Source organism: Plutella xylostella, chromosome 4 (assembly GCF_932276165.1).
Source record: "Plutella xylostella chromosome 4, ilPluXylo3.1, whole genome shotgun sequence".
Taxonomy (NCBI): domain Eukaryota; kingdom Metazoa; phylum Arthropoda; class Insecta; order Lepidoptera; family Plutellidae; genus Plutella; species Plutella xylostella.
Genome location: NC_063984.1, coordinates 8490026 through 8510377, shown reverse-complemented (window position 1 = coordinate 8510377; position 20352 = coordinate 8490026). Strand labels below are relative to the sequence as shown.

The following is a 20352-nucleotide window of genomic DNA, read 5'->3' as shown; positions in this document are numbered from 1 at the left end:
ATTGAAAAGGTTGGACATAATATATTATGTCTCTACAAACTTGTAACAAAAATATGAAGTACGTAGGACACATAGGTATTCGAGACAAATAGTTAATGTAGCTGAATAGCTATTCTGAAGGCTAAGATTTTTCCTTCCTTCACAATCGGCTACATTGAACAATAATATAATAGCAAAGACGCCATGATGACGTAGTACACAAAACATATACGCGGAAGGTAGCGTCCCCAATGAAGATAAATGACACCATTTGTGCACCTACGACAGGAAGGTACGTTCATCTATGTCCCTCTGGAAAAATATCTGGTCGGATCGGTATCTACGCACTATTGAAATTATGAAAAATATTCTTGATGAATAAAGATAAGGAAACGTGTGGCCATTCTCAAATTTATTAAAAAAACATTCAACAGTTGTTCATGAATAATCTAACTTTACAACACCCCATTTAAACACCATTCATTACATAAAGAGGAAAAGATTACAATAAAGAGTCTAGGAGTATGTTTTGACAAATAATATTTCTCTGTTATTCTGTGTCGATGTTTTAATCGTGTTTACTTAATTTAATTACAAATCTAAAACATTTCTATTTAACTTTACGTATAAAATCCTGAAAAAGGGCACATATTCAAACTGAAAGTTAAAATTTGAGACTTGATTTATTTTGCTATAATATTTAAAGTAATTAATACAGTAATTAATGTCCTTCCTGTCCACCTGCTTTAAATAAGAACTCGAACTCTTACATCACTAAACAAACAGCATTTCAATTAACGAAAGTATCGAATTTAAATAATTGCTATTAAAACTATATTAGCTTTGCCTTCATTATTTGTAGGTGTACTCTGCGCCTAAGTTCTGCAATCATCGGAGCTCGCGAAGTGTCCTATCTATATAAATGGAGCAGAGGCTTTTTTCTCTGTAGTTGGCATCGGCGCGCCGAGCCGACTGCCGAGCTCACGGCTATTCACAAACACGCGCGCGATGGCTATCTGGTGGATCATGAGCTGCTTGGTGGCGCTGGTGGCTGGCGATAACACCGGCGTGATGGTGGAGCAGCCAAACAACGTGGAGACGGCGGGGGACTGCCTCAATGAGACGGACCTGTGGAGCGTGTTCGCGGTACGTCCACCGGTACTATTGTGCTATTGGCAGTGTCACGCAGCCGGCCCGTGCGCGGCTTTCGACTCTGTGATGCGCACTGATAGGCGAATATCTGTGCAAGGATCTGTGTACAGGGCCGGATTTAGAGGCCTTGAGGCACCGGCGATGTGACCGTCACGGATTATGTTTTACACCAGCCTAAATATTATGTTTACATTGTGAGACATCTCTTCCTGAAATTTTATATGAATTTAAACTGAATCTAATACAGTTAAATATCTAGATTAGCTCTACTGATAACATAATCTGGTAGTTACGCACCGAATTTATATCTTCATTGTGAAAGATGACGGAATTCATCTTCCATCTCATCTCCTTATCTATGATACAAATTGTGTGATTGTTTATCAGATATTCCGGCACGGCGACCGAACGCCGGACCAAGAGGAATTGGACTTGTTTCCCGATGCCGACATTCATGATAAAGACGTATTCTTCCCGCACGGGAAGAAAGCGCTTACTAACGTAAGTTCCTAATCACCTTAATTCAGACATACAAATTCTACCGGATATAACACATCACTCATTCAGGATAATTTTATTATTGCAATGTGCAGTATCTAGCCTGGTCAGCCATCTCATACGGCCATTCAAACCCGAAATGACCGAAACGGTCATTTACATTTTCTCAACAAACAAACCATCGAAACAACAATAAACCCCAATCAATCATAACTTCCGATGAAATCATGGTCACAAAATTACACACATCAAATTATCGCCTCCAACTTCTTACTGTATCAGCCCCTACCCTACCAGTAGATATACCAACAGAATCTTCTTCTCCTCAGAAAGGCAAGCAACGCGGGTTCCTAGTGGGGCGCTCTCTACGCAAGCGCTACAACAACTTCATCTCTTCCCTCTACCTCCCTGCCGAGGTCACAGTGCGTACCACAGACTACGCTCGCACCAAGATGACGGCGCTGACGGCGATGGCGGCGTTGTTCCCGCCCCCGCCCGCGCAGCGCTGGAACCCCGCGCTCGACTGGCAGCCCGTGCCGTATGACACGCTGCCTTTTGATGAAGATGACGTGAGTATGCTTTACAATAGAGAAGGTGGTAAAAAAAAGTGGGGCGCTACGGTTTTATACCCTCGCTCTACATCCCTGCCGAGGTCACCGTGCGTACCACAGACTACGCTCGCACCAAGATGACAGCACTGACGGCGATGGCGGCGCTGTTCCCGCCCCCGCCCGCGCAGCGCTGGAACCCCGCGCTCGACTGGCAGCCCGTCCCGTATGATACGCTGCCCTTTGAGGAGGACGATGTGAGTGTTTCACAATAGAGAATATGGTAAAAGTTTGATAGGTGTATAAAAGCCAGTGGGGCGCTACCTACGGGTTCATATCCTCGCTCTACCTCCCTGCCGAAGTCACCGTGCGTACCACAGACTACGCTCGCACCAAGATGACGGCTCTGACGGCGATGGCGGCGCTGTTCCCGCCCCCGCCCGCGCAGCGCTGGAACCCCGCGCTGGACTGGCAGCCCGTGCCGTATGACACGCTGCCGTTTGAGGAGGACGATGTGAGTGCTTTATAATAGAAAAATCATAGATCAACAAAGCCCTCTCTTCTCCACCACTCCTCTTTGCAGAAGTTGCATGGAGGAAGATGAAACAGCTTCCCATGTCTTGTTACATTGCAAAGGCGTGGATACACTACGATCAAAAACCCTCGGATCTCCGGGGTCCCTTCGGGAAGTCATAAGCAACCTATGTCGTCTACTGGCTTTCTGGCGTGAGCTTGGGGGGCTTAATAGCTAGTCACCCCATAGGCATTTCACGCACAATAGCCCACCTTAGAGGCTAAATGCGGAAAAAAAGCTCGCCATGATAGATAGATAGATAGAAAGCCCTCTCTGGGCGTGAGGGTGGATTATACGGACTAACAAAATATATTTTCTTTATAGAATTGATTAGGATACTCACACTTAGCATTTAAATAACTTAAAAAAAAAGTAAGTATAGAGTTTTTGATTTAAAAAGATGTGGCAAAAAATATGTGTCTAAATAAAATTTATGTGCATTTAATTACCAACAAAAAGTAAAGTAAAGGTTAATGATCTCTTAACATAATATTGATTATTTAATTAATCAAATAAAAGACACGTAGAAATGATGGACATGAATATAATTTGCATTGCATTTGTAAAAATATGTGCAAATAAAACAAGTACAATAAAACTAGTTTTCCCAGGGTTCCGTACAACAGTATTTAAAAACAAGCACTATGAAATACTATGAATGTGAAGTATAAAATAATATCTACAGGACCATGGCCAGGAAAATATATCACCACGAAGACATCGGATGATGGTAAACGAGTTATATGAACATGGAGAGGACAGAAACCTCCACTGATTGGTCTTACTTCACGTGATGCTATTTACAATTTAATGCCTTCATTTTTGGTCATCTGCCGAGAGCCGAAATATGTATAAATTAGAATCAATTTATTATCGCTATAAGCACCATGCCCAGGGATCTCCGTGACAAAGGGGCTATTTCCAAAACGGAAGATTATTTTAATTTCAAAAACCCTTTTTTCGAAAAACAAGAAAAAAAAAACTCTTAAGCAGGTAATAGCCTCATCTTTTCTGTCCATTCCAGCTGCTCTACTGGTACAACTGCCCCAGCTACCTGCAAGCCCGGGACAAGGTGTACACTCGGCCCGAGGTGCGAGCTGAGACGGCGCAGTATCAGGACCTCTTCGAATATCTGACTAGACAGACCGGGACCAATATCAGTACTACTGAGGATGTGTTCTTCCTGGATAATCTGTTTCAGACTTTGGTAAGTGAGAGGAGAGGATACTACTATTTGTATGATGTTCTTCATCTTTTCGCATTTATCAAAGGTTTGTCATGTTAGTGACAGGATTGACCAGTGACATAAGCGTCAATCGCTGTATTCCCAGGGTGCGCCAATATATGGTTTTGAACAGGAACGATAAAGCTGCTATAAAGAGGTCCATGTCCTACGGTTGGTGATAGAGTAGATTTGAATAAGTTATGGATAGACAATAATAATTTAATTAATCAAATTAAGAAATGTGCATGATAAAAATGCACGATTAAACATCACGTGAGGTAGGTTGATCTCATAAAGATTAACCAGTTTCATGAACGAGTTTGACATAATTACGCTGCAGAGATTTGAATTTCTGTCCCAATAACGAGCTGGGTGAATAGTGATGACCATTTGATACGGCTCTTTAATTTGGTCAAACTCTTGGAGTAGGTACCTATAGGCCGTCGCTGAGAAAACCTATATTAAACCTATGTATGTAATTTAATCTTCCTTTTCAGAATAACGTCGGCATAAAAACCCCACAATGGGCACAGGAAGTGATGCCTCGGATAAAGCAAGTGACTAAACTAGAATACGGATACGAATTCTATACAGATGAGTTAACCAGATTAGCCACAGGTTAGCAGATTTGACTGCTTTGTAATCTATTGTAGTTGCATACGAGCAAGTATTGTGCTAGCTGCATAAACCTTGGACCTACCTATGTTAGGGACCGATACAAATTAAACGCAATGCACATCGACTTCCTGGATTTGGTCATGATTTGCAGAAAGCGCCAAAATTACAGAGAATATATGTAGTCCCTTGCTTGATAAATCTACTCCACCAGTGTTTATCTATTACCATCTTTCGGACACATTCAAGACTCTACTTACACTAAATCCGTCTTCCTATATACAAAAACAGCCTATTATCACTAAAATTCTTTCCCTACAAAATTGGCACCTTTTCAGGAGTACTAATGGCGGACATAATAAACTCCATGCACCTGGCCATATCCGGTGACACGGAGCAGCCCAAGCTGACCCTGTACTCTGCTCACGAGAACAACGTGGCGGCGCTGCTAGCCGCGGCCCGGGTGTTCACTCCTCATCAGCCGCACTACGGGTCTACTTTTGCTATAGAGCTGAGGAGGAACAAGAACTCGGGAGAGTTTGTTGTCGCGGTAAGTTCGCGAGACAAGGTGACTCAGTCCATGAAGTCTTTTTTTAGGAACATATTCGTAATAGCTATAGCATACACCGTTGCTTTATAGATCAATTATGGTGGAATATAAAGTTTATTCATACCCCTTATTCTCTTTATTCCTAAGTAGTACCTTTTCAGGATGGTTTCTTTACACACATCTCTTTCGTGAGAACAATCGGATCTCTAATACGTGTTGAGCTACCAAAAACCCTACAAAACACCAAATCACAGTTATAGGATTTTGGTACAATCCTTAATTTTCACCTTCCATAATAGCGTTCAAAACATAACAACTATCCGTTCTACCCCCAGGCGATCTACTCCCCCGACGCCGGCGGCCCGGGCCAGGCGCTCCCCATCCAGGGCTGCGGGGGCCGCCTGCTCTGCGACTACGAGACCTTCGTCACCCTCACACAGAACCTCGTCTGGACCCACGAAGAGTACCGGGCTCACTGCAATATCAGCTGATGTGTTGTAGTGATAAGAATATACGGAGGCAATGTTCTGCTGTTGGCTAAAAGCTAAGGCATGAAAACTGGAAAACTGCACGTCCATGTAATGTTTAAATTTTTCCTTAGCGATAAAAATAAGTGCCATCATGCATTACGGATAGATTTTAGTGCTAAATGTGATAGGTAGTTCATTAGTCGCTTCATTGTAAACAGTGATATTGTAGCTTGTAGCTGCGACTAACATAATAAAATTATGGCTGTGACTATTGCTTTGTTTTATTTCTTCTCGTCAATAATTTACCTAGCATAGTGTTGGAATAACATTTTCTTAGTTTTGTCTTTCATAAACGGCAGTGGGTGGGAAGTGTGACACAACTACGAATATCGCATATTATATTGGACCAGTATCAGAATAAGAATTAGTTTGCTCAATTTCTGCTGCACAGGGCAAAATATATAATATTTATATTCTTCAAAATATAGTCAATACGAGGTATACTAGCTTATCTGGGCGAGATACGAATCGCCCCCAAATACACTCGCGAGCAACCAAATCGACTCAAGCCTTGACGGCGCAAACATACATTAATACAAGTAAAATTATGAATAGAAATAATAAAAATGATATGTCATTTAAAAGCTTAAGATGTCAGCTTTAATTTGATATCATTATTATTGAAATCCATTCATCATTTTTGAAATAAATGATGTCTGAACGCAATTGTAGGAAAAACGGGAATTTAGGAAAAAAGGGTATGGGTATCGTATTATACAAATTAAACAAAAAATGTTAAGATAAAAATTTATTTATTTAAATCAATACTTTGTATTGCCCCCTCTTGCCCTAATTACAGCCTGCAGCCTGTTTCTCATAGACCTTATCAACTTTTTGACAGTTTCCTGAGGAATGCCGTCCCACTCCTCTAATAAAGCTGTCTTCAGCTCGTCCACGCTTGCAGGGACTGGATTCCTGGCCCGAACTCTTCTTTTGAGCTCGTCCCATAAGTGTTCGATGGGATTCAGGTCAGGACTGAGCGCAGGCCAGTCCATCGTGCGCAATTCCTTCTCTCTCAGAAACTGCCGACTGACTCGTGCCGTGTGGCAGCGGGCATTGTCGTGCATTAGCACGAAGTCTTCACCGACAAATTCTGCATAGGGCACAACATGACCGAGTAGAATGTCGGTGATGTACCGATCAGCTGTTAACCCGCCTCCTCGGCCGCCTCCAGGCACGAAAACAAGTGCGGTTTTTCCCTCTAGAGAAATACCAGCCCACATCATGCAGGAACCGCCGCCATATGCTACTGTTTCAGCGAAACAACATTGGGCAAATCGTTCCCCCGGACGCCGGTAGACCCGGCCTCTCCTGTCACTGCCATGCAGACACACTCTGCACTCATCAGTAAACAGGACCGACCGCCATTGCGCAATGCTCCAATCGAGATGCTCTCGAGCAAACTGAAGACGCGCTTGTCGGTGGCCTGCAGTCAATTTGGGGCCTGATGCAGGTCTTTTTGGTGTCAAGTTGGCTTCCTTCAAGCGTCTTCTCACTGTCCACTCGCTGACAGCCACTTGTCGTACACGTCTCAGTTCTTGCTGCACATCAACGCCCGTAAGGTGTCGATTGCGCAGCGAGGTTGAGACAATGAAGCGGTCGTCTCTCTCTGAAGTGCAGCGGTGGCGGCCCGTTCTTGGTCTTCGATTGAAGGCACCAGTCTCTTGGAACCGTCTGTATACTCGGGATACAGCAGACTGGCTCAAGTGGAGCTGGGCAGCGACTGCTCGCTGACTTAACCCTTGTTGCAGCAAGGCAACAACTTGAGCAGCTTCTTCTGGTGTGGTATCCATGGGTTTGCGAAAACAAGGAATACAATGCAACGAGATGTGTACCGGTCAACTTGCAACAAGCGACTGATAAGGTACACCGGATGTGGAAAGGTTTTATAGCGGGATCAGGTAGCGCAAGGCGTGGATTCCTAATGAGGTAATTAACACTGACGGGCAATTAAAATGCGTCATTAAATCTGCGCTTAGTTTTTTTTTATGGTATTGATCTTAATTGAAAGCCTAATTCTTCAGCTTTCGAATGACATATCACTTTTATATTTACCATTTATCGTTTTAGGAAAATCAATGTATATGTGCGCCGTGAAGGCTTGAGTCGATTTGGTTGCTCGCGAGTGTAGTTTCCAAAAAGAGCTTTAAGCACAAAGCAACATTATAATGGTATCGGTACGGTAGTTTAAGCGTTAATTCGACACAAAACTTTATTGTTTATAAATAAAAGTAAACGTAGTTAGTTTGATACCCAAAATATATTGTATCCGATTAGGAAATAGATAATATACCTCCTCCTATAGGTGCATAGAAACACAATCCGTACGTGTTTGCCTCCTAATCACAGTGAGCCGTATTGTACATAATGTATGCAACCACTAATTATTTTACAACTACATCTGAGATTAGATAATTATATCTTCCCCTAGAGATGGAGATAAGACTCCCAGCGGACGTGTGCATATATCACAGAATGCCATGTGGAATATGTATATGATTTCATTTCCATGTAATGTGCTGCGATTGTGCATGTGTCTCAGTTCAGACTAAGAAATAATGGTATAATTACGTAGGAAGTATATTGTATTGTAATGTGTAATGAATAAGAAATTATAATGATCTAGTAAATAATTAGATAATTAGTGGGATGGTGCATTTGAAGGCAGTAATATGTTGTAAGGGGTAAGTACAAATTTAAGTAGTAACGTATAGGATTGTTTGGTGAATATCTCCTCGACTGTGGCTTGCAAACCATAACTTTATGCCGATTTCTCAGCAGACGCACCTAAATAATACCGAAAAGTAGTTCATCAAAAGTAAATTAGAAGTTATGAAACGTTCTCGCAAATACGTAAGTATGGGTTTATCATCCATTAGAAATCACGACACCTTCCAATGATACCGCCAGTATCAGCACGAATGCACGAATGTTTGTGTGTCAGACCTCAGAGCAATTGGACCTATAAATACAACAAGTAAACCTCCGCACTGCATTGAGTGCACGTACCTAGACTGTGCGGAACAAGCGACACCTCGCACAATGCAGCTCGCACGCAGCGGCGACAATCTTCTAATTCACATCATGCGCCTGCGCACCCCAGCCCGCAGTTCCTCTATTTACAATATTGAACAATTGATCTAACTGCACAGATGCGCTGGAATCGGTTTGTCACCCAACATGACGTCGGACTCCCGCAGCCCGCGCGCGTCACGCCAGCCACTCCCCGCGGACATACGCCCGTCTCAATAAGGCTCATATCGGATGATGAGCACATTGTGCGCCACACAATCGATTGGTCAGAGTCAATCATCTGAACGAGTCAGGTCGACCGTGAATCTAAACTAGGGACCAGCGGGCCTCAGTGGGTCCCCGCCGCTTCAAGCGCTCGCGTGCTCTATTCTATATTCCGGTACAATTTCGGACACATTCGCTGGGCTAAGATATGCGACGAGAAAAGTGACTAGGTTCGGAAGGGCGCGATGTAGACCGGCTGCCGCCTCGGAGGAAAATGTGAGTGCGTGAGTCATCATATTTTTATGAGTACAAGTTCAAGGGTGATATGGTTGACAAGAATGTTGATCGCATCACATTCTTTCAAGTGTTAAAACACTGTGACGGCGAAGACGACAAAGGTAGATTGGCAAGTTTGTACTCCTACTCGATCTAGCGGTCAATTGACCTGTTAATTGGTAAATATTTGGCAATGATGGCAAGATAATTTGTTTCAAAGTACATTAGCACGACAATCAAAGCGTTTTACAATAGCGGTAGTTATATATATACTTATAGTAGGTATGTCATTAGCTGGTTATTGTGGCATCGGAATAGGTGTAGTTTTTTACACTCAAGTCGTTATGAGGCACTTGCAGAGATAACAACAGAACTACGATTAATTACCATGGCAATAGTGTGGCACGTGGCTACAATTTAACTATGTTTGTAAAAAACGTTCCGATCAAGTATAGGAAAATATTTATGCATTTGTAGATTATTCTTCAGTTTGTGTTTTCAGGAAAACATCACGTTAAATATGTCATTCACATGGACTAGATATCTTAAAATTATAGAACCCTCTTATATGGGACGATAAAATCTTTGAGTGGGAGCGCGGTGATACAAATCAGTCAACTGCTAAGGCACGGGTCTCCTACTCCTTCCAATGACTGAAGAGTTTAGGCCTAGTCCACCACGCGGGCTGAGTGTGGATTGGCGGTAAACCACCAAGACCTAAACATTTCTTCTACATAATTGGTTGCAGGAAGGAGGGTGGTCGTGGTGTATAAAAGGTTACTTTGTTGCAGGAAGGAGGGTGGTCGCGAAGAGGAGGCGAGCAGCGCGGCCGAGCCGGGCATGCGCACCGACCACACCTGCTGCTGCGTCGGCGCGCTGCTGGGCATCTCGCTCATTGCCGGTCAGTACTGGTCGCTCTGTCTCTTTCACACCTGCCCTCAGGAGGGAAAACCTTTAGTGCAACAGCCAGCGGAGCGTTACCAATGCCGGCAGTACCGATAGCTGTGTCTCTGTCACACCTGTCCTCAGGAGTGAGAACCTTTAGGGCATCAGCCAGCGTTACTAACGGGCATGCGCACCGACCACACCTGCTGCTGCGTCGGCGCGCTGCTGGGCATCTCGCTCATTGCCGGTCAGTACTGATAGCTGTATCTCTTTCGCATCCTTTGCCGATGATGTTCTCTATCGGAACTTTCATTCCGCTAAGGCGTGTCTCTTTTACAACGACGATCAAAAATGAAAAGCCAAGAAAGAATGGATGGTCTACTTCAGCACAAAAGACAAGTTGGGAATATTTATAAACCGAAGTTAATATTGTAATTTTTGTTTCAGCCCTCGTAGCGGTGATTCTGACCAAAGACTCCACGGTAGAGGTGACCGTATTGCGGCAAGTTCACGTTGTGAGTTCAAACATTCATTTGTTTTATCCTTTTTGGGGTTTTGCAGAACACAAATAATTTATATTCAGATTTTTTTTCCAAATTCGGTGACCGTAACGTGAAGGTAGGCTAATACTGATTATTTATTTAGGTAAGACAGGTTTCTTTATATTCGGATTAAATGCATTGAGTCCCCAAATCCAAAGTTATAACAACCCTTTTCATGGTCACAGACCCTACTCATACTAAAAATACCAATAGCTTTTTCCATGAACCTTAAAAAGTTTTCCCGTGACAATTTCGAAACAAAACGTATCTTATGTATTAACCAGGATTTGAGCCATTTTCCCGTGAAAACGTAACCAACATCCATTCACACTCTGACAAACTTTCTCGTTTATGTTTATATTTTTTACTGTTATTTATTGGTACATTTCAGCTGATGTCCCACGGGGAGCGCACTCCGAGCGAGCGCGAGCTGGCCATGCTGGGGGCGCCGCCGCCGGACCACGTCTTCGTGCCGTACGGCGCCGGCGCCATGACTAATGTAAGTTATAGTTATAATGGTACATTTCAGCTGATGTCGCACGGGGAGCGCACTCCGAGCGAGCGCGAGCTGGCCATGCTGGGGGCGCCGCCGCCGGACCACGTCTTCGTGCCGTACGGCGCCGGCGCCATGACTAATGTAAGTTATAGTTATAATGGTACATTTCAGCTGATGTCGCACGGGGAGCGCACTCCGAGCGAGCGCGAGCTGGCCATGCTGGGGGCGCCGCCGCCGGACCACGTCTTCGTGCCGTACGGCGCCGGCGCCATGACTAATGTAAGTTATAGTTATGATAGTACATTTCAGCTGATGTCCCACGGGGAGCGCACTCCGAGCGAGCGCGAGCTGGCCATGCTGGGGGCGCCGCCGCCGGACCACGTCTTCGTGCCGTACGGCGCCGGCGCCATGACTAATGTAAGTTATAGTTATGATAGTACATTTCAGCTGATGTCCCACGGGGAGCGCACTCCGAGCGAGCGCGAGCTGGCCATGCTGGGGGCGCCGCCGCCGGACCACGTCTTCGTGCCGTACGGCGCCGGCGCCATGACTAATGTAAGTCATAATATTATCCATCGGCGATGGGGTATATGTACTCGTATAGTCAGAGGAATTCAGGCTAGGGTAGTCAGGCGTTTGGCCATTATTGCGCGCATATTTGAATAACTATAATTTAATGCACTTAGGCTGCACTTCTAGGATTTCGGTGTGTAGGGTGAAAGGATTAACCTGTCAGATTAATGCAAGTCGGGTGTGCCGGACGTATTATAGAAGGTTATTGATAATCTATGAGCTATATGAGTTATAAATAAGAAAGTGAACACATTGCTGTATGAAGCGCGCACTAAAATCCAATAGCGTTGAGATAGCAACGAAAAGTGGGTTAGACTAGTTTAGTAACAATAATAGTCGTTGTAAAAAGTCGTTTGAATTACTTTAGATAAGACGATTCATTTAATATGTTTGACATAAAGCTAATTATACCGCAGTATTGTAGAAGATGATGAGTATATTTAAATTTAACTCTTATGGTTACGAATTAAGAAAGTTATAATTGTGATATTTAGCGCAAGCCTATAAAAATGATAGTGAATTAATTACAACATATACCTAATATCACGCGACTCCGATATTTGGGCAAAGGGCGAATGGCCTTACTCACAACCTAATTACAATAAAATGGTGTGATGTTGATAATAACTGATATACCTAGTTAAAAATTCGTAAAGTGAGTTTAACAGTATACCTATTTACTTTGAAAAATTGCTTGAAACATCATCTCTATGCGGCTTTCTTCTGAAACTCAACAAATCAACACATTGTAGGTACTATAATTAGTGTAAGTAATTATTACTTAGTAAGTGTAATTTTTACTTACACTAAGATTTACAGTCATTCGGCCTGAAATTCTCTGTTAAAAAGAGGAAATGAATGGTTATTTAAGTACCTACTATAGTTAGGTACCATATCACGATCTAGATAATAATATAAAGGCTGGTTTTAGTAATTTCCATAGCAAGGAAATAGACGGTTTGAATAGTACGGCTGTTCATGGGAATTATGAGAGGATGACAACAGAACCTTTATAAGGCGTAGTTCCTCTGGCCGTTTGAAGACCGGGTCGAATCAATGTTCTCACAAACTGTACTGTACTGTGGGGTCACTCTACTTTACGAATACCGAAGTTTCAGTACACGACTCTATCTCGTTGTATTGAACGTAACGATTGCAGGAAAGCTCTAGTTCGTTAGTTTTTTGTTAAGCTAGATGAATCCTCCTGTTGCGAATATTCACATTATTCACGGCCACTCCTGTGGCATCGTGACGTATGAACTTGCAATTTACATGTTACAAATTTTCGGAGTATTGTAAAAAATGTATTATAATCCGAAAGAAGGTTACACAATTCGTTCGGCAAATCAACGTTGACAGGTAATTTAGTAAAAAGAGAGAGTTACAACTATTTTTTGAATTTCAAAATACACAAATGATTCTTTCGCCATTTCTAGAAGGATGGTTAATGGTTAATGAGTAGAAGAAATGGCGCAACAAAGCTCTCAGCCCTCAACCAGGAAGATGGTAGCCTCATTGTCAAGTCCACGAGACAAATGACTATCCCGGTTATCCTTCCTAGTGTGAGGAGCGAAGGTCGCGGGCTCAGGGGGGTCACTCTATAATCGGAGTGCTGCTGCGCCACAACTCTATCTTGTTGTATTCAACGCGCCGATTGCACGACAGCTCTCCTTCTTTAGTTTTTCGTCAGTATAGAGTTACCCTCCTGGAGCGAGGTGTCAGCTCTGATTGTTGTGTACGCTAATAATGATTTATAGCTCAATCTCCGCACGTTACCCCATATAATAGGTAGGCGTAGAAAGCATTCTGGATTGATTGCGTACTATGATGTTGATGAAAACCATTGGATAAAAACATTGAATAGTTTGAAAGCCTTTCAAATAGGCTTGAAAGAAGAATTAAAAAGTGATCGCAATAAATGCTAATATAATTTATCGGACCAGTATAAAGATCATTTAGATTTCGTTTTCAATTATGTACGTGGACATCGGATTTATTGTATTTACTATAATGCAGATGTTTTTTATGGCACAAACCTTAGTTTGTAGCAAGCGATTAGTCTTCATCTTTTGTTAACATGACACACAAACGGTTCTCTTTTATGCCAACTAAGTTACAAATTGTAAAATAAGAAAACGTATTCAATACATATTGCGTCATTCATGTGAAGCTAATCGGTGAAACGAATAGGTACACTATTAAACATTCATGAAGTTCTCTCTTAATCTTAATTACTTGAACCGAATCAAACCGGTGGTGTAGGATATTTTAGTACAAAGTATTATGCTTAAATGAATTTTGTGTTTTCAGGAAGGCAAAATGTTGACTTTTGAAATGGGCGCATTACTTAGGAAGAGATACAATGATTATCTTGGACCCTATTATATTCCAGGTATCTAAATCTCTGACACCATTAGGCTTACCACGCACTAGTCTGCGCAGCCAGGCTTCATATACATAGTGCGCGGTCGGCCTAAGTCGCACTTAGTTATAATTAGTGTAGTAAATTAATTTGTTGCTATTGCTTACCAAAATTGCATTTTAAAAATATGATTATTTAAAGTACAAAAAAAGTAAAATATAGGCCGACTACTCCATGGAACAAACAAAGTATTTTTGCTATGTTTCAACACCGGCTAGCATTCGATTTTAAAACCCATAAACAATGCCCTTGCCAATATTAAAAAATTAACCTAACCTAAATTCAATACACTTATTTATTAGCAAAATCAATTTAATTGCCTATGCCTACTATAATTCACTCCTCACATTACATTTCCAGAGGACAGTACAGTGATAGTGTCAGACACGGACCTGAGCAAGATGACGGCGCTGCTGATATCGGCTGGTCTCTGGCCGCCCCGCGCCGAGCAGCAGTGGGAGGCCAACATGGACTGGCAGCCCATACCGTACACGTATCCGGCGAGGGATGAAGATTTTGTGAGACTTTTATTACGATACTTAAGCTGCGTTTCCAGTAGACAGTTTGCTAGTTTTGCTCGTTTACTCTACGCAGTTTTGCAACTGGGAACGTCGGCTTAAATACCTCTGTTGCCTTGAGCGTATCATGTTGCCGCTGCAGCCCTTAGATTATTTTACTAAGCCACTTCTGAAAAGTTCTTGGGCCAGTTTACTCAGAGTAGGATTTAATTGTTGACGCAAAAGTAAAATAATGTTTCCATTTTCATATTTTACTGCACAGTATCCCCAGTCATTTGGTTTAACATAGTGACCACTAGAGGCGCTGCTTTATTTGCACCCATAATTGGGCAGTTCTTCTTTTTAACCTACATAATGAGTAAAAAATTATCCCAAATTCGAAAAAAAAAACTATAGCTTTTTGGTGAACTCTTATCATTTTTATGATAGCTTCATGTCTATTCTATCGAAAAAGGTGGTTGGCCGCGTAGTTTACCAATTTTTTCAATATTTTAAGGACATAATACGTGGATAAGGCACAAAAAATTACACCTTCGTCACATTATCTTTTATTTTTTTTTAACGAGATAGTCTTCGTCGTTTGAAATGAAACTTTTTTGATACGCTAATAAACCAAATCCCATTTTAGAAAACATATGAAGGAATGGATTTTTAGTAATAACAAAATATTTATTAAGTAGTTATTACCACTCTGTAACAATTTCAGCTAAAATGAAGCTTGTTTTTGTTATAAATATTTTTTCGCTGCTAATTACAGTAAAAAATTAACAGCATAGACGTTAACATCAATGACTAAATTTAATATGATTTTTCCAAAGTTGTACTATTTATAACATAACATATAAACGACCAATAATAAGTTGACTACCAGGAGACACCAATCGTTACAAAGTGGTAAACGATGTGACAGAGTTGTTATTCTATTAAATATTAGGCAGGGTTTTGGAATAAAACAGTTTTATTTAATAAGAATAATTCAGTAACTTACATATAAATCATTATGGTTTCAATTTAGTCAAAGAATTAACTGGAGATATCTTTATAATTAGTATAACTAATTAAAATCACACTTGAGAACCTCTGGAGACTGAAATATCCGTATTTCAGGAACTTAAAGGACAAATTTGTTCCAACTACATAAATTAATGTTTATCTGCACAAATAATATTTTCGACAAACTAAAATTTAAGTAATATAACCAAAAATTACGTAATTTCTTAAAGTTTTAATCAGCCATATTTCGAAAGTACAGAAGTGGCTCTTAGAACTTGAAAAACTATTTTTTTCCTTTTTTAATTACCTTAGAAGCTGGAAGGACTTTAATGTAATCATCAAACATCCGATAAATCAATCTCCACCATATTAAACAGTCTACCACATTCATCGTCTGTTCTTGAGAACAATAGCACGAAATCACCTTTTTCACTAACGAAACTTTTTATTACTGCAGCGCAAGTGTATTGGACGTTCCTTTCGCTTCGTACTTTAACCAAAACGTGTAGTTTCTCTTCAATTTTTCGTTGATGAATATCCTCAGGTTGGAGTGTTTGGTAAGAATGTGACAGATTTGTCGTGTGACAGAGGGGTAAAATGTATTTCAAAGTCGAATAGTATTTAAACAGTAACATAAAATGTATTATTTACATGTTGATTGCAAAGTAATCGTTATTACCAATGAGTAAATAACAAAATAATAATTTAAATATATTTTATTTTAACAATTACCTACGTGACGAAGCTGTCGCCGAATAAACACACGCACCTCCTGTCACACTTTGCGGGTGGCCGATACGCGGTGTCTGGATCTCTAAGCGGAAATCTTACCAAGGGGGAAAAGGAGATCTTAAACTCTGATCGATGGCAATAAGGACGAGTGGCTCAAACAAATATTTTAAATGGCAACCTACGTGACAGAGTGTAACTACTAAAACATTGGGTAGTGAGAGACAATTTTTCAACAATTTTTTTAAATATTTCAGAAATATTTTAAAAATATATATTTTGTTTTACTAAATAAGTAATATCTTCTGGAGTTTAAATAAAATTTTATATTTTATCTCGTCATATATATTTTTTCTAACAATATGAAATATACGCAGGATGAAGTGGCAGGAGACAGCCATGATTCGTATGAAATACACCTCTGTCACGCGGATTTACCACTCTGTAACGTAATTTTAAATAAAAAAATATAAATTTATATTTTTGTAAACGTTCACAGCCGTTGTGTTTTTAGTACAATGCACGTTGAAATATAAATAAATAAATAAATATTTGTAAAACTCGTGATATTTTCCTCACAACTGGTGGAGACACAGTTATGTAGGTTAAAAAGAAGAACTGCCCAATTATATTTCAGCCAATAGGGAATATGCGTAATTTTTTTTTATACTTTTATTGGTTAGTTTTACATCACTTTATTATAGTAAAAAAAAATTCAACGCCAAAATAAGTAATTTAAGGTATTTTAAAGAAAGTTAAAAAATTACAACCATCACGACCACTTTGAAATTCCCGTCAGGATGGCGGGCTGTCGTGACGTCATAATCGTTTAATTTCACCGCTCAGAATAATGAGTCCCGTCAGTCGGCATATATTTTTTACCTAATCAAGTAATCACAGAGTACTTTTGTATTTTCAACAAACCAATGTTGTCATGGTAACAAACGAAAAAGGAAGTGTATAAAGTGTGATCAGTGGCCGTTTTGTAATGGTAATAAAGTGTGACCAGTGGCTGTTTTGTAATGGGAGCTCGTAACGAAAATAGCTGCTAGTAGCTCTTTTGAAATGGGAGCGCGCAAACCAGAGGACCTTTGTACACAATATTACGCTATTATGGCAATATGAATATAAAGTAATATTTGTATTGTATGTAAGTACTTACTGTAACTTTGGTTCTCAGTAAGAGAGACTAGGGTTAGTGGGTCATTCTATTCTATTATCTGTGGGGGTATAAGAACCTGCACCTGGCTCTCTTGAATGGAACCATTGTGCATATCTCTAAACCCCCTCAAAGGTCTAAACCCCCTTATCTAAACTATCGAATAAGAGTATAAAAATATATGCATATTCCCTAATATTTGGGCACACGGCTCTCGACTTTTCAATAAATAAATAATAAATAAATAATAAATAGTCTTTGCTGTCCTTTTCCGCAGCTGGCCACAGTTTACTCGTTCATACTGCGTAATAAATTTAATGTGTCCAGTTCTTCTGATTACCAGAATTCTTCCATAACTTAATTTAGAAAAAAATAACAACTTTTGAAATATACTAACGACTGCCATTATAACCTAAAAGTAGAAAGAGCAACTTGTGTCATGTTCATGTCATAATACTTACAATACAAATTTAATTTTATTGTGTTGCAATATGGAGCATATGTGAGTGGCTCGTTGACTAGCGAATGGCTGTTTACGCCTCATTACAATAGAACAACTAGTGGCAGCCCATACACTACCAACAAAAAATATAAAAAGCCCTAAACTTTGCAAACAAACAAGCATATCAAACAAGAAGTGGAGAGGTTATAGGAGGCTAGGATCTACTCGTATTGGAAGAATTTTTATGTGATCCATCGTATCTGATCACAACGAGCATCACAAATACTCGGTGACATTAACATTTCTTTGTTTACACTTGACATTTATTTAACTATACGCAAACGCAAAGAAGTTATTATTCTGAGATTGATATATAAAGAATTATGACGTCACATCCGCCCTAAGAAAATGGGTGACGTTTCTCGGAAGTTAGAATTTACCGAAGTTTTTTTGTACTTTTCAACTTCATTTACTTGCTCAAAAATAAATTATAATCAAAAATTATGATGGAGTCGTAGTTATGAAACAACAAAGTTTATTATAAATAATATTTGACCTTTATTTGAACCACTTGCATATTCCCTATTCAGTTTGATTAAAAGAACTCTATTTTCTTTCAGCTTCTGTATGAAGAGAACTGCCCCAGATATGCGCAGGAGAAGCAGAGGATTCTCAAAGCGTACACGGACGAAGGGCTACTGTTGCCTTACAAAGATTTCTTCACGAGAATCGCGCATCTCACAAATACCAACTTTAGCACTCCAGAAGATGCGTATCATCTTAACAATTTGTTCCTTATACAGGTAACAGAATAGATGTTAAGACTACTATATTATACTAATTTCTACTACAGAATAGATAGGTAGACACACACCTTCATGCTTTCCCAGCGTTTATTTTTGGGACTTAATAACGAATATGATTAATGATTATCGTATAGACTCATTAGAATCGAAGTTCATGTTAACCGTAAACGTAATAATCAAAGAAAGATTTTCTCATCGTTTCAGCAGTGAAAGTAAACGAGAATTTATCACACTCCGGTATATTATAACTCTTAAATTTCAGGACGACATAAAAGTACCGAACCCGAAATGGGCCAAGCACGTGAAGAGAAAACTGATGGACATAGCGCGGCTCGAGTACCTCATGATGTTCCAGAACAATCTGCTGAGGAAGCTCAGTGGCGGTGAGTACATGTATTCTTCTTTTATAAGATAGGTTAAAGCACCCTAAAGTCACGAATGTGTAAACCTACGTGGCGCCACCATCGACTGTGTTGATAATTTCCGCATCGACTATCTAAATTGAAATTTCCGATTTTATGATAATTATTTATGATGGTAGGCCTAGATTATTTTGTTTTAAAGATACCCTTCTTCTTCTAGAGCCTATGTATACCCACTGTAGGATGTAGGCCTCCCCCATGTTACGCCAAGTCCGACAAAAATACCATAAACATCCTGAAAACACATTTTTTACTCATACCAAATTTCTTTCGCCCAGGAGCGCTCCTCCAACAGATAATAAAAGAGGCTCAATCCCCCTCCCCCTCCCCCCGCCTGTACGTGCGCGCGGGCACGCCGGCGGCGGTGGCGGCGCTGCTGGGCGCGTGCGTGGCCGCGCCGCCCCGGCTGCCGGACCCGGGCGCCGCGCTGCTGCTCGAGCTGCACGAGAGGGTGCCCCAGGATGATGAGAAGCCTCTTGGTGATGGACAGAGGCTTGGTTTTAAGGTAATAGACAGACGATTTTGTTATGCTGTTAAACGGTTCCATCATTATACTTCTAAATAACTAGCTGTTCCCGCTTCGCTTCGCCTTAAAAAGTTTTCCCGCGGGAATTCCGGGATGAAAAGTAGCCCATACATATACCATGCTGCACATGTAGGTTTCGGCTTAGTATACCAATTTTGCAACACCCTGATACTTGTTATCGGGTCTTCGATGTCCCCGAAACAATAGCAACGGCGGCGTCCAAACGGCCTAACCCGCAAATTAGAACGTTGGTAGAGAGGAGTAAGGTGAGCACTTTTGTGTTCTGTAAGTTATTCTGTTAAATGAACACATAATCTTCATCTTTTCAGATATACTACTGGGACGACGATTCAGCGGAGCCTCGCCTAATGGAAGTACCCGGGTGCAGTGCATTCTGCCCCTTAGAGAAATTCCAGGAACTGACCAAATACATCGTGTCGCATAATTATAAGAAAGACTGTGAACTTGTTCCTACCACATAACCCGTGTATTACGTTTTAACTACGTTTTAAATTAGTGATAGTGATATTTTATTAGTGTGATCAAAAGTGATTAATTTAAGGCTGTGGATGTTTAGGGTGGAAATATAGTGTATATTATTGTGTTTAGTGTTTTTCTTAGCACGTAGTGTCCTAGCAAATATGTGAAGCTTTGT

The 20352-nt window shown here is 40.7% G+C and overlaps 3 protein-coding genes across 5 annotated transcripts in view; 2 read left to right on the top strand and 1 right to left on the bottom strand.

Annotated features, from left to right (window-relative positions):
* The window catches only part of LOC105382491 (dedicator of cytokinesis protein 9), a 51521-nt gene that overhangs the window by 13693 nt on the left and 17476 nt on the right, over nucleotides 1-20352 (bottom strand). The window lies entirely within an intron of this gene.
* LOC105382431 (venom acid phosphatase Acph-1) lies at nucleotides 912-5882 on the top strand. Of its 2 annotated transcripts, XM_048631071.1 has the most exons (8): nucleotides 912-1125; nucleotides 1519-1632; nucleotides 1959-2045; nucleotides 2282-2434; nucleotides 3776-3958; nucleotides 4474-4594; nucleotides 4930-5141; nucleotides 5477-5882. In XM_048631071.1, the coding sequence occupies exons 1-8, from the start codon at nucleotides 988-990 to the stop codon at nucleotides 5630-5632; spliced, it is 1164 nt and encodes a 387-aa protein (XP_048487028.1). In that variant the 5' UTR covers nucleotides 912-987; the 3' UTR covers nucleotides 5633-5882. The 2 variants fall into 2 exon arrangements, with proteins under 2 accessions (XP_048487028.1, XP_037976689.2); XM_038120761.2 differs by lacking the exon at nucleotides 2282-2434 and having other exon boundaries at nucleotides 1959-2198.
* On the top strand, nucleotides 8163-20297 carry LOC105381468 (venom acid phosphatase Acph-1). Of its 2 annotated transcripts, none has more exons than XM_048631056.1 (10): nucleotides 8163-8355; nucleotides 9976-10085; nucleotides 10517-10584; nucleotides 11003-11110; nucleotides 13991-14072; nucleotides 14463-14620; nucleotides 18564-18746; nucleotides 19012-19132; nucleotides 19450-19676; nucleotides 20027-20297. In XM_048631056.1, exons 1-10 carry the CDS (start codon nucleotides 8321-8323, stop codon nucleotides 20177-20179), a joined length of 1245 nt encoding a protein of 414 aa, XP_048487013.1. In that variant the 5' UTR covers nucleotides 8163-8320; the 3' UTR covers nucleotides 20180-20297. The 2 variants fall into 2 exon arrangements, with proteins under 2 accessions (XP_048487013.1, XP_048487017.1); XM_048631060.1 differs by lacking the exon at nucleotides 8163-8355 and adding an exon at nucleotides 9034-9184.